At 45.0% G+C, this 14,140-nt stretch overlaps 1 protein-coding gene across 3 annotated transcripts in view; it reads right to left on the bottom strand.

The window, feature by feature from the left end:
• LSM14B (LSM family member 14B) overlaps nucleotides 1-14,140 on the bottom strand; it is a 321,849-nt gene that overhangs the window by 202,624 nt on the left and 105,085 nt on the right. The window contains exons 3-6 of one of the 3 annotated variants that reach the window (XM_069650714.1): nucleotides 11,323-11,458; nucleotides 10,622-10,741; nucleotides 9,274-9,423; nucleotides 9,024-9,101 (exon numbers count right to left, since the gene is read on the bottom strand). In XM_069650714.1, coding sequence (XP_069506815.1) covers nucleotides 9,024-9,101; nucleotides 9,274-9,423; nucleotides 10,622-10,741; nucleotides 11,323-11,458 — 484 coding nt within the window. Of the gene's footprint in view, nucleotides 1-9,023; nucleotides 9,105-9,273; nucleotides 9,424-10,621; nucleotides 10,742-11,322; nucleotides 11,459-14,140 lie in introns of all 3 variants that reach the window. The other 2 variants (XM_069650713.1, XM_069650715.1) reach the window with 2 other exon arrangements.

Here is a 14,140-nt window from a genome sequence, read left to right as displayed (position 1 = left end):
GCATGCCTCGCACCCCTTCTCATCGTGGTCCGGATGCATGCAGTATAGGAATTCATGGTGCCGATTCTCCATGAAGACGTTTCTTAAACCACACTTCCTGCAGAGTTTGAAACAGTTTCGACGCTCCTTCTCTTCAACCATGCTGGAAGGGCGTGAAGTATGCTCAAGGCTGGGCCTTCTCGAAACTTGGATAATCCGACGGTGGATGAAGATATTAACCGGTAGCTGAGCTCTGCTGCCGGTCTTGGTCCTTCGAAGATGAAGCAAAAAATCAGTAAAAATTCTAACTATTTTGGAAAACAACTTCTCGAAAACACAAAATTAGCTTGGAGAGCAATGAGGACTACTAACACTGAAGCGTGCAGTAAAAATCTGAAGATGGCCGCCAGGGGTGGAGCTTAGAGAGAGGACCGTCATTGGATGGGGGCAGTATGACCCAGAGTACAGTGATTAGTAGAGGAGAAATACAGTTTGAAAGTGAAACTTTTCTTTTAACAAAGATTCCCAGCCTGACAGCGAATATCCATGAGCTAGTGAACCTAGGTCAGGCCCCATGCTGGAGAATGGTCACTTACAGAAATCTCTGCCCATAGGTTTCAGCAAAAATAAGGGATTTTTGAGTCAAGTTAAAAAAAAAGTAAGCGCTTGCTCATTTCTGTAGTTTCGAGCCAACAGGGGAACTAACCAGTAACTTGCAGCCAAAGAAAAGCAACCATTTATTTGAGGAATCCTAAGGTTTTAGCTTTAGTGGGCGCACCATGGTCAAATGGTAACACCGTCTAAAGCAAACTAGCATAGCTAGACAAGGTTCATTGGGCAGACAGTTTGCTTTAATGGAGGTTCGTAGCAAACTGTTTCAATAAGTGTAGCCACAAAAAAAAAAAAGCTAAAAGAGAAATATACATTAGATGGTGTACGATTTGGCCCAGGACTTTGAGCAATGTTAATGCAAAACCATCAGCTCTAAACAGGAGATGGCAATGTTCCTGTTTAAGGGTGTAAATGGAATCAAGCAGATCCGAGTTACAAAAGTCACAATTCTTTACAATGGGTGTGGAGATTTAACCTCCAATTGACTTGCATGGTTTATAGTCATAAAATCGAAAACCAAAATGTCGAAAGTCAAAAAAAAAAAAAATAGAACAAATAATGTTGAAAAACAAAAAAGTCGAATTTCTTTTTTATTCGAAATGGGGGTTCCCCCAACCCCCCTTTTTTTCCTCTTACCTTTTTTTTTTACATGCGGGACCCATATAAATATAGATAAAAAAATAAATCATTTGACTTTTTTCAACATTTTTTCGATTTTTGTGTAATTCGACTTTTTTTCGATGTTATGACTCCACACCGACTTGCATAGTAGGGCATCTTAACAGTCCCAATTGCTGCTTTTATTTATTAACAGTACAATGGCTGATTACAATCAAGACTAGTTTTGAGACCACATTTCTATTCCTCCACAGCGACTACCCCTGTAGGGTTAGAAATTGAGGGGAGCTGGGCGCCATTTAGCTCCTGCTTATTGCATAGTAGAGCCTGGTTACCTTGAAACAATTGGTAAAATGTGGTCAGCTCACCCCCCCCCCCGCTGATTTTCCTTCCCTACCTTACCTCCTCTCCAGCTACCCTGTTCCCTTCTCGCAACCACTTGATCGCAAATCATTTGTAACTATCCCTTCCCTACCTACTCTCCCTTTCCCTTCTCCCATCCCTCTACCGAAGTAAATTGATCTACATATTGTCTCACTGGTTTGTTTCATGAGTAAATATGCTTCTTTCATTATTGTACCTTGTTATACTGTAAAGCGATTTGGATTAAAGTGCTATATAAACCTAATAAACATAAAAGGCCCTCTCCGAAGCAGGCCATAGAAGAGTTGCTGTTGGTGAATAGCAGCGGAAGCAAGAAGCAGAAGCTTGTGGCTAGTGCTGGCAGCTCAGGCAGAAGCTGGAGAAGAGAGAAGACACTGGGACAACTGCTTGGCAGGTATCAGCTGTCAGTCCTGCGTGGGCCTGTCTCCAGAAATCTGAAGTGCAGGGGTCACACCTCGGGAAGCGTACCGGAGGAGAGCTGGCCCCCTGGTGACAAGACCTGCAGGGGCTGCGCAGCGGGAAGCATGAAGGAGGCGGTCTCAGGTGGCTGGCATGCACTGGAGGACCTCGGGAGCAAGAGGAGCTCCAACTGGAAGTTGTGTGGGTGAGCTTGGACTAACGAAAGCATGTTGTTGGAAGTTTCTGAAGCTTTAATTTGTTGAATGATGAGAAGTTGCTGTGAACTTTTTTCAGTTGATCTTAATCACAAAAGCACTTGTGAAAAGTTGTTCGGGCAGGGGAGTATACCCAAATGGGCAATCTTTGGCGAGTGTAGGCCTGGCATGGAAGTAGGCCAGGTGGAAGTTGAAGTGCTATAAGGTGCCCCCGACAGACACTTATTTGTGTTAAAGGAAGAGTCGTCCAAGGCTGTTGCAGAGAAGTTGTATCTTTGAGTTATCAGCGGCCGAGACAATCATTGTTGCTATTGAGGAACTGAGAATATGTTTAAGGAAAAAGAGCCTTATATATCTTCTGTGCTGGAACTTTGTCGACACGTTGAAGTTGCATTGCATTGAACTGTATTGGAACTGCAAACCAGGATCTCCTAGTGTTCTTTTCTTGAACAGTACAGCAGACCCACGTTTAAACCTGGGCAAGGGGAGTTTGCCCAGGTTATGAACATACACTGGTTACATTGTGAATTCAATCATTGTTTTGAACTACCATGCATTTCCCTATGCATTTGTTGTAAGTATAAGCTTGACGGACATATCGTTTGTTCGAGCATTTAGTTTATTTTAGGCAGGGAAATCATCAGTGTAGGGATAATGAGGCGTTCATGCAACCTTTTTATACAATAAAATGGCATTTATTGAGAAAACATTATGTGGTCCGCCTCACATTTCTGACCCCTCACACAACAGGGTAGCCTCGAACGTAAACCTTTTTGTCCATAACCATATTGCGCCACTGAGACGGTTAAGAAATAAGGGCAGAAAAAACGGTAACCAAAGTAAATGCTCCTCAAAGTGCTCCTGTGACATCATTTTGCAACCCTGCAGTTAATATGCAAATTGCCAGAAATATTTATTTTAATGCATGCTCCCATGGGGAGAGGGAGCCATGGAAAGGGGGGCTAGTCCTACTGTATTTGGACTGTCCAGATTTTGAAACTAAAAACCGAGTCACCCTAGTTTATTATTAGGGGAGATAAAGCATACCATCAGGTGAGACGCTAAACTATCCCTTGGTACATATGACCCAACTCTCAGTATACCTCTGTACTACCCAAAGTAGTGTTAGAATGGCAGACCAGCCAGGCTTATCTTATGAGGTGAGCTGTAGGTTAGCACAGTTAACCCAGTAAATACTTTAGTCCAAAGGAAAACACACTTGCAGTTCTAATAAAAATCTACATTTATTTTATATACACAAGGCAACAGTAAGTAAATATTTAGACTAACCAACACAACTAGAACATAAGCAACACTTCAGGTACATTCTTTTTTTTTGATAAGACATTTTTTATTTTCAATTAATCATAACATAGTCAAAACAACCGAAACCAAGGAACAAAGGAAAAAGAGGCAACAACATCAATTGAGGCCGACACAGCTCATTAAGTAGTGTTAACAATGATAAGTCACAGGTCACCATTCTTACGGGACAGAGCCACAATACACAATGTAAAAGTTCTGGTTAGCATCCCCAGGGCAATTTCTCCCAAACCCTTTCAATGTCTTTCAGTGTCTTTCAGGGCCCTCCTTCCTCCCATGCCGCCCAAATTTTTGAAGCCTTATTAGGACAGCCCCTTGCATTGTATATCCGTCTTTCGAGCATTGCACATGTGTCCATGTCCAGCGTCCACTGCTCCATTGTCGGAGGTTCCGGTACACCCCATTTCTGTGCAATGTTTCGCTTCATTAGGGCAGTCGCCGTGTGCAGCAACAGTTCCTCCCATTTATTCAGTTCGTGCTCCCCTGGGACTCCCAGGAGCAGGACCCTCGGGTCATAATCAATTGTTTTAGAAAGTATCCGGGCCAGCTCCCGACAACAGGCGTCCCAAAAAGTTTGGATGCGGGGGCAGGACCACAGAGTGTGGAAGAAGGTCCCTTCCTCGCCCCCACACCTGAGACAGTTCGGATTCAGTGCTTTCTTCCACCCAAACAGTGCCGTCCTAGGATAGTACACTCTATGCAGTACTTTAAGTTGCACCAGTCTGAGTCTTGAGGAGATGGCAGTTTCCCGCGGGTGCATTAATACCCGTATCCAGTCCTCAGGGTCAATATCCCCTACATCTGTTTCCCACTTGGTTTTTAGACTGGTCAATTCAGGGGTTGCGAAGGATGTGATAGCATTATAAAGGATGGATGTGCATTCGGAGGGGATAAGTTCGGGGAAAATGTTGCGTTCTATAGGTGAATATTCCGGGGTGTCATCTTCTATCGCTATGTGGACTCTTAGGGCGTGGGACATCTGCAAGTGATGATATCTTTCAGTGTCCGGGAGTCGAAACCTGTGTTGCAGGTCCGCAAACGGCGCAAGATTCCCGTCTTTCAGGACATCCCCCCACCTTATGGATCCCCGCTCTCACCCAGGATGGCCAAGGTTCAAACCTTACAATTTCTCTCAAGTTGGCATTACGCCATAGGGGCTGCGCCGCTGATATCTTGTTTCCCCAACCCACAAATTTATGTGCATTCTTCCAGATGGTGGTAATATGTGCTCTTGTAGTTGATGGGGATGGTCTGAGGGGGGCTTGGTATAGTAGCTGTATTGGGTCGGTGTCGTGCATGGGAGCCACTTCAGCTCTGATATGGGGTAGCTCCCGGTCCCCGTGCAGTAGGTCGTTGACCACCGCAAGTTGTGAGGCCCAGTAGTAGGTCTGAAGGCGGGGCACTCCGATCCCACCCTCCCATACTGACCTCTGGAGTGTGGCCAGTGCTATGCGCGCCTGCCCTCCACCCCACAAGAGTTGCCTAAGGAGGGTTTCCGCCCGGTCAAATTCAGCCCCCGGGATCTGCAGAGGGGCATTTTGAAGGGCGTAGAGGAATCGCGGGAGGGCCAGCATCTTGAAGAGAGCGGCTCTGCCCATGAGGGTCAGGGGGAGAAGCTTCCAATGTTGTACGTCGTTAGAGAATCGGTCCAAGATTGGTTGAAGATTATGCTTGCTATAACTGGTCAGGTCCGTCGTTATCCAGATCCCGAGATATCGGAAACCAGATTGTTCTATTCGGTATGGGCATTCCCTCGGGTCGGGCTGTCCCCTTCCCTTCACCGCAAAGAAAACAGATTTCTTCCAGTTGATCCTTAGACCGCTGAATTCCCCATATAGGACAAGAATCTGGGTCACTATGGGGCAAGTTTGGGTGGGGTCTCCCAGGTATATCAGGAGGTCGTCAGCGTAAAGAGAGATCCGATCCTCGTGGCCCTCTGGCCATCTAAATCCCACCCAGGATGTGCTTTGGCGAAGCCATATGGCCAATGGCTCTATCGCCAGAGCGAAAAGGAGGGGGGAGAGGGGGCATCCCTGCCGTGTGCCCCTGCCCAGTTGGAAGGAGCGAGACGTCCAACCATTCACCTTGACTTCCGCCCAGATGTTCGTGTATAGTAGCTTCACCCACCCCAGGAACCCCTCCCCAAAGCCCATCCGTGCCATGATCTCCCAGAGGCCATCCCATCGAACCGAGTCGAAGGCCTTCTCGAAGTCGATTGCCAGGAGGGCAAGCGAAGTGTCAACGATAGGGGCCCTCTCCAACGCCAAGTGAAGTCGGCGTAAGTTCATTCTGGTCGATTTGTGTGGCATAAAGCCGCATTGGTCCGGGTGTATCTTAACTAGTAGTTACTTGCACCAGCAACGAGCTAGTACAATGACAGCTCAGTTAAAGAAAAAGGGTTATGCAGCACTAGCAACAGCCATCTATAATTTAGTAATACTTTTCAATGAGACCAATGCTTTAATAGTCCATTACCTAAATAGTCTATAGTTAATGCCTGTGAAAAAGCATGCAAAGGCTTATGCAGCAGCAGAAAAAGCAAAGTTCTTTAGTTACTTTCAAATAGAAAGCTTTAATGGAATACAAAGCTTAGTAGGGACCCTGAAAATGGCTCCCTATAGTGGTATGGGTGACCACCCAAACACCAGATCTCACTCCAGTTACAATGGAGTGACAATTCGGCTTGGGGCAAGCACTACCTTGAGCCCCACAGTACGTTATGAGTATTTAAGAAAATGCAGCTGGATACTTTCCTGTGCAGCAACGACGGACCCAGTCTCCCATTTCCTCAGTCTGGTGATGAAAGGAGGGTCTCTGGAAGGGATGTCACAGCAGCAGTCATGAAAAAGGAACCTTGCAAGGATTTCTGTCTCCCACATCAGTCTGCGGACTCGGCGCCTTTTTACAATTCCAACAGTGAACAGTTTCCACCCGCTCGATCCGCCTCGATTCTGCAGTCCTGCACTCTGGTGAGGGGACTTGGATGAGTAGAATATTGCCTCTGGAGGTCAGACTGTAGCTCAAAAGTAGTATAGCTCACCAAAATTCTGGGAGGATTTGTTCATGAAAGAGGATTCACTGCAATTGGGTCATAGGTCCCCTGGTATTGGCAGTTTGCAGCGCTGGAAGGTCACAGCATGTCGGGGGATGGCTCGTTCTGCAGCACGTCTTGAGTCTAGTTGGTCCCACCAGCCAAAAGGAAGGAGTTGTCCTCTTCAGAGCTCCTCTATAGATTATAAAAACATGGTCAGGACAGCAGTGGTCTCTTTGCAGTTACTGAACGGTCTGCAGGCATCTCTGGTTGTCTTCTACTTCGGATCAACTTGCCTTCTGCCTCAGGAACCTCAACTTTATCAGGAATCCCAACTTTCCCTGCATTTTACAGAACGAGGCAGTTGGCCATCCAATCAAGACAGCCCCCTCCCCCAGTGGGAACTAATGATATTCAGGCACATCAGCAGCCAAAGGACAGGAGAGTTTCAGGGTCCTCCCATGCTTCCTGTCCACAGACACTGGAGCCTTGGCAGGTACACAAAGGGTTCCCGCAAAAGACAAGACATCCCCCTCCCAGAATGGTAGAAGGGCTAACAAAGGACAACCCCAAGAGAAATAGCGAAAAAAGGAAGGAGCCACCATGTTAGAACATAGGTGACCCTTTTGTGAATAACCGCAGCTGTGAATATGGCCTGTGGCAGAAAGTTGCACAAAATTTGGTATAACCAGTCCACTGCCAGCAGCCGTAACTATTGGTTTGTCACTGTAACCAAAAAGCTACACAAGCACGGGGGACACTAGGTATCCCCCTCAACACTGTACATAAGGTGGGGAGTGCTGGTCTCAAAAGTAAAAGCTAAAGAGGCAAACAAAGGAGTAGAATTTAAGGAAAATAAAAACAAGGACCCTAAGGGTCCCCAGCAACACTGCACATTGGGTGTTGTGTGCTGCAAAAGTGAAACAGATGCTGTTGTAGTATGGAGGAAAGCAAGACTCCATAAAATAAAGTAATCCAAAGAACAGAGTTCCCATGGTTAGAGCAAAAAAGAATGAATGCAGCAGGAAAAGGGCTTCCCTCATTCAGAAGAACAAGAAAAAGGTCAAGAAGTCCAGCAAAAGGCACAGAGGGTGTCACTAGAACATTGGAGTAAGCATAAAACTACAGGGATAAATGGGGATTAACTTGCATTTGATTTTTACATGGGGCAACGACCAGAGGGGAGGGGAGATTGCAGCTATTGGCACTTTACAATACTCAAATGAAACTGCCTCTTAAATATTGAATATTTGGAAAAAGAAAAATATTGTTTTTACAATGCAAATTTATATTTTTCCTGATATAAATGGTTACAACTTTAAGTGCTGTAGTAAGGCTTTAGAGCCTGCATCGAAGGGCTACATTGTCTCGTAGGTGACCGCCACCCACACGTGTGGTCTAGAGCCGAAGTTTACCTATCACACAACAGGACGAGATGTTAAGGCCTTTAATACTGTTGCACAAGGTTGGTGGCCGGGGAGAGGGTCTTCAAGAGGATGGGGTGGAGGGGAGAGTCGAAGCCTCACCTTGGGACTTCCCATGCTACAGCTTGTTCATGTATTCCTCCCAGAAGCTTGGAATGTATGTGTGTATAGGCAGTAAAAGCTGCATTCTAAGCTTGTTGATGATGATGCACCATTTATCAACCTCTGAAGGATGAATGACAATTCTCCCCCACCCCCCTGTCTTGGGAAACAAACTCAAGTTCTGAATTAAACAACCACCACATCCAATAGTGAATATATGCAAAGATTAACTAAAGCACAATTGCTGGAGAGTCATGCTACAAGACAGCTATGGCAAAGTGCTTTATGGAAAAAAAAAAAGAAATCAGAATAGTCAGCATATTTTACTGTAATACTTATGGAGATACCAGGGTTAACCATTAAACCCAAAATTCATGTTGCAGTAGCCATGGTCAAAGGTATAGAGCACAGTACACTGCCCTTGTGTTCTAATCTAAAAGTCAATGTCTGCACCCCGAAACCCAAAAAAAGATTTCTCAGAAGATACACAACCACTGCGCTGAACTGTTTTTGAATTATTTGCTTTGGATATACCAATTTGTTCTTCGCAGTGTGGTTGTGTATCTTTTTACCTATCAAACCTGCAAGCCCTTGGGGACATTTGGTCCTTCCCAGTACAACCACCCGCAGAAGCATTGCCCTTAAAGTGTTGATCAATACAATTCTGTACAAACCTAACGGACAAGCGCTCCAGGTTCAAGCTTAGTGCCTTATTTCCAAAGAAAGCTCGCATTTGTGTTCCCAAAGTAGGTCCATTGCCATCAAACTGATTTTGAATAGGGTAGGTGGTTTTCCAGAGCAGTTAAACAGCTGAATTCCGACACACCCTCAAGTCCAGCTTTACGGACCTGTATTAGAACCATGTGGTTGCTTCTAAATGGAGCCCTTGTTGGCTACAGTGATCAACAATGCAAACCCTTGTAAACAATAAATTACCTGATCGTCTCCTTGGTGGTCTTAGATTCTCATCATTCACGGGAACCTGATTTTGTACAACTGGTGGCTGACCTGGGTCTACTAAAACAGTAAAAGAACACATGATGGTACTTTTGATGTTGACCTTCAATGTAAAACCAGACAACTAGTCAATTAATATAACTTAACATAGAAAGCTGAATTTACATAAGTTTAGGACCAGAAAAGACCAAAATGCAAGCTGAAACTAACACACCCCAATAGGTCTTACCTATTAGCTGGCTCTGCCGAGTAGGACGAGGATTCAATACTGGACCCTTTACTAGCGGTTGCTGGGTCTTCTGATTGTCCATGGGACCAGTTTGCACAGCCTGTTCAACCATTGGGCTTTTCCGTACTGGGACAGATGGAAATCCTGCTCCTATGGAAAGCCAAGCTTCGTCATTCAATGGTGTCAGATGAATGAATGTAGAACAAGCAAAGAAGCGATTACAAAGCAACAAAAAATGCAGTCCTCTACTACGCTATAGAAATAAATTGCATGCCCATCAACTACAGTCTGACCTGGTTCATCTTGGCCCTGTTCAACAAGAAAGCTATATCTGCAGCTATGTTTGGAAATGCAAAGTAGATGAGGGAAAGCGTAATTTAATAACTGGCCTTTAACAGATGGGATGAACCATGTCTTACTGCCAAATTTGCTCTGAACAAAGCAGCAAGCAGAAATCTAAAATGGCTAGCATTCTCACTGTATTGGCAAAACATTAACAGATCACATTCTGAAAAGGAGAATTTAGGTCCCAAATTCCTGCACGTTTCTCCACAACTTGCTAGTCATGTGTTAATTTTGCCCTTGCGCACTAGAACATGCGTCTTCCAGGAAGTTCAAATTAATTTTGGAGGTCCAAAAGTTTTTTTTTTACTACAATATCAGTGAGAAAGCCCAGACAGATTACTTTAGGCTGACAGCAATTGTACAAGCGTATATCCATTCTCTGTGGGGATTCTGTTAAAGATGGCCAAGTGAACAACACCACTGCTATTTTTGCAAAGGAGACAGCTGCTTAGATCATCATTCTCCTCCAATTCGGTTAAGCTCTTCGCATTTAGGGTACAAGATGAATCTATTCTGCCACGCTAATGCAGAAAAGTTGGCCTAGTGTGTCAACATACGCAGAATCACTAGCAAAGCTACCTGCAATTGTACTCCCTCAAAGCAACACATCTTTAAAGAAAACATGGATTACGCTGGTGATTGTGCTAGACCATGAAATGTACCATGGAGTCCATGTATCACAAATGGCTTGACGCAATGTCAAGGGTGTTTATCAAGTGACTCGACCGAGCTGAAGAAATAATCAGTTTGTGTGGGGACTGAAATTACCAGAAGTATTTAGACAGATACATTAGTGTAAATGTAGTACAAATGCATGCAGCTAGTAAAACCTAAACCCATCAAGAGTAATAGCCAACTGAAAGGCTACCTACGTGACTTGGAGGCAAATGTCTCTGGTTAAAACAAATACTGTCAACCTAAAAGCATCATTCAATAGCAAACTGGCACATTTTTATCAAAAACATGCAGTTTTCCAGATGTGGGATTCCTCAACTGCAGTTACCCTTCAAAGGGGGAGGACGAGTTTCTGGTGGGAGATCCTGCTCTGTCACCAAGGGCTGTGGAGACGGGGAGGAGCTAGAGCTTGAGGCAGCTGCCGACGCCACAGGGCTTACCAACTTCTCTATAATTGGATAGAGGAAGGAAAGAAGCAGACAGAAGTAAAATACAAGATGGAGGGCAAGAAAAGGCAAACTGCTCCATCACTTCCAATAGCACAGTACATCAGCTAATGAGGTTTTCACTGTTAAAATTGAAAGCATCTTCAACAGACTGCCAGGTTATCGTCCTTTGGGAGGAAAGTGGAGCCTGTTGCGATTTCTTATATCCTCCTGTGCCAAACACCTGCAATTAAAGGGAGCTCAATAGTTTGAACACCTAGATCAGCCAAGCATGTGTTGATTGTCTCAATGTAAAAAAAAGATACCAAAAGAAATGCATCACTTCCTCTCATACAATTATGAATCAATCCATTAGACAGTGCTGCCCGCATTATTGTAATCTCAGCTCACTCTGACCAAGAGGTCACAAGTTTTACTTTTTGCAAATTACCCTGAAAGTCCAGCATACGACAAGTGTCAATGTCTGGGGTCAGCCCAAAGTCAAAAAGGGTCGTGTTGAAATAACTATTGGGAAATTGGATTTCACTACCATTTTGAGTGCCACAAATTGGGGGTCAAAAAACATATTGCAGCATTTACTCACCTACACCCAATGACGCTGCATACTGCTGACTAAGTAAAGAACTGGCAGCAAGCTGGCTGTAGGACGGCATTGCTCTGTATGGGCTGTATGGCATGGAGGACTGGAAAGATTGTGTTGAGGCAGACCCCAATGAAGACTAGGAAAAATGAAAAAAGTAAGACTTACACCAGCGTGTTGGAAAATGCAGCATACAATTAAAGTCAATCACTCGAAATGAGCTCCAACTGCATGTTTCAAGCTAAGTGTATCAAAGCCCCCTTCGATTATGCTGATGGCAGTCCAGAGAAGCTCAGATATTCAATGCAGGTGGGTTTGTACTGTACAAGCCAGTACAAAACGGTTCTCTTGAAGGCTATTCACAAAATAGGTCAGTTTGACTTCCTGTCTAATCCTTGTAGGCTGAGCTGGTAAGCAGTTTTCAGATTCACACACAGCCTGAACACAATCAAAAGGCATGTGTTCACGTTGCAGAATTGCCAATCGGGGATGGAGGAGAGGAATTTGCTAAAGAAAAAGAAACAATTGGAGGCAAGCAAACCTAACAGCTGGCAACCTGAATGGGCGTCAACATAATCAGACACCAGCAAATTCCATTTTTATACTGCGTTTCCCTAAACCAACACTGGTGTGAGGGTTTAGAGCCAAGACTTGAGGAAATTTTAAGGTGTCAACAAAAGACCACCTAAACTCAGGCAAATGACAGCAGTAAGGCTAGAGTTAGGCACTGTTATAAGGCACAGATCCCAAGAGATACCAATACATTGTCGACACAAGACATACAAAAGTATATTTAACAAATACTGTGCTACAAGTCAAGGTCAACTATAAAGGTACATAAAATGCAGGTGTTCAAAATGCGCCCCCACCCCTCTTCTACACACGATCAACTTCTGCTTATTTAAAATGTTGCACTTGTAAAATGGGGAAGAAAATATTAATACAGGCCTTGGACCAGAGCACACCATATACACTAACCATTAGTTAGCGAGAACTGACTTCGAGAATAAGACATGGTGTATGTGTAGAATTGAGGTGGAGTGTGACTTCTGGCAGCCGAGTAGCTTACAACTTGAATGGTTTATCCCTGCTTTAGATGGCCAGATGCAAACCAGCAAAAGCCCCAAATGATTTCAGAGGTCTATCACTAGCCCTTGAGCAACAGGGCAATAAATCACATGAAAGTAACGAGTTGTGGTGTCCGGTCTTTGCATGAATGCAGGAGTAGTCGATTGTTCTGCTGGTTCTCCATGCATGCAGAGAATGTTAAGAGTTAATGCATACACATTCTGCTGTTGTCAAATGGAGTTTGAGCTGAGGTTCGAGACCGACTGGTGGATGTGCCATTTAAGAGACACTCGAACCTTGTAATTGTGTACAATAAAGCTACATGTTTTTCATTTACCTGGACATGTGCCTTCTATATTGGGGTGCCACTCTGATCATTACAAACCGTGACAACGACTTCAAAAGGAACCTTAAGTGTGCTGTAGTGGGGGGTGTTGGGATGATTTTTCACATTTATGCCAAATCCCCTCTACCTGCAAGACCCTGTTAACTCCGATCCTGCTTTTTGCTTCTTTAAGGCCATCTCAGGCTGCCTTGTGTGGCTCATAAGCCCTTCCAGAGAAGTCCACCGCTGATGTCACTGTTGGATCAAATCCTCCACGGCGAGCCTGCAACAAACACGCAGCACTTTGACTCCTGGATTTTGCTCTCCTGAAAGAGGGGACCCTTTCTCCACCTCACCCATTCATTATTTTTGCTCAGACCATGAGAACCTTGTTCATTGTGTTTATTTTATGGAGTCCTGCTTTCCTCATTTTCTAAAGGGGTCTAATTTCTTTTGCAGCACACAGCACGTTTTGTGCAGTGTTGCTGAGAGCCCTTTGGGCTTTCCTTTTCATATGCTTTTATTTTCCTTGAGAACTATGGTTGCCAAGGCCAGGGAGATACTTTTTATCCTTCCTACCTTTTTGGGAGGTCAGCACACACCATCGTATGTGAGTGCCGAGGGGTTACATATTCTCCCCTTTCTCGCTGCTCCTGTAACAGAGTGACAAGCACACCTGAATTGCTGGTGGCAGTGGACGTGTTCTACCGACTTGTGTGTTAGTCTGCCATGGCTGTGTTCACAGCCACAGTAATACAGAAGAATCACCAATAATCCAAAATGGTGGGTCTTGTTGCGCCATTTCTGGTGTGCTTTTCCTTTTAGTCCTCCTGCTATCCTGGGAAGGGGAAGTTCTTGTTTGGCTAGTCTTTGGCAGGAATCCTTTGACACCCACCAAGGCGCCAGTGTGTCTGCGAGGACAGGAAGCAGGAGTTTGAATCTCTGCGGTCCTTAGTCTTCTGACATGCCTGCCTGGGACCAGTGTCAACTGGGAGGGCAGCTGTCGTGAAAAAACAGCCACACCCCCGAAGTTTAGATGTTGAACGATTGTGAAATGGCTGGGTTCCTGGATAAAAGGTAAGGACCCTGAGGCAAAAGACAAGTTGACCACTGGAAAAGAAGAACTGAAGATGACCAGAGACGCCTGCAACAACTGGTGAAGCTCTGAGAGACTACTGCTGTCCTGACCCCGTTCTCAATCGACAGGGAAGCGCTGAAGAGGAAGACTTCCTTCCTTGAGCTGGTGGGCATACTAAGATGACTCATTTGAGCCTGCCGACGATGGTCTGGGACTTTCCTGGGCTTCAAATCGCCAATACCCTGGGTCCTGCGACCATCCGGCGGTGCATAGTCATTCCACAAACTAATCCTCCCAAAACTCTGGTGTACTACTTCCGGACCTCCAGAGGCAAGATTCCCCTCACCAGA

This window comes from Ambystoma mexicanum, chromosome 3p (genome assembly GCF_040938575.1).
Source record: "Ambystoma mexicanum isolate Mex_15411 chromosome 3p, UKY_AmexF1_1, whole genome shotgun sequence".
In the NCBI taxonomy this organism is placed as follows: domain Eukaryota; kingdom Metazoa; phylum Chordata; class Amphibia; order Caudata; family Ambystomatidae; genus Ambystoma; species Ambystoma mexicanum.
The sequence above is the reverse complement of the archived record's forward strand: the minus strand, read 5'-3'. Positions and strand labels throughout refer to the sequence as shown.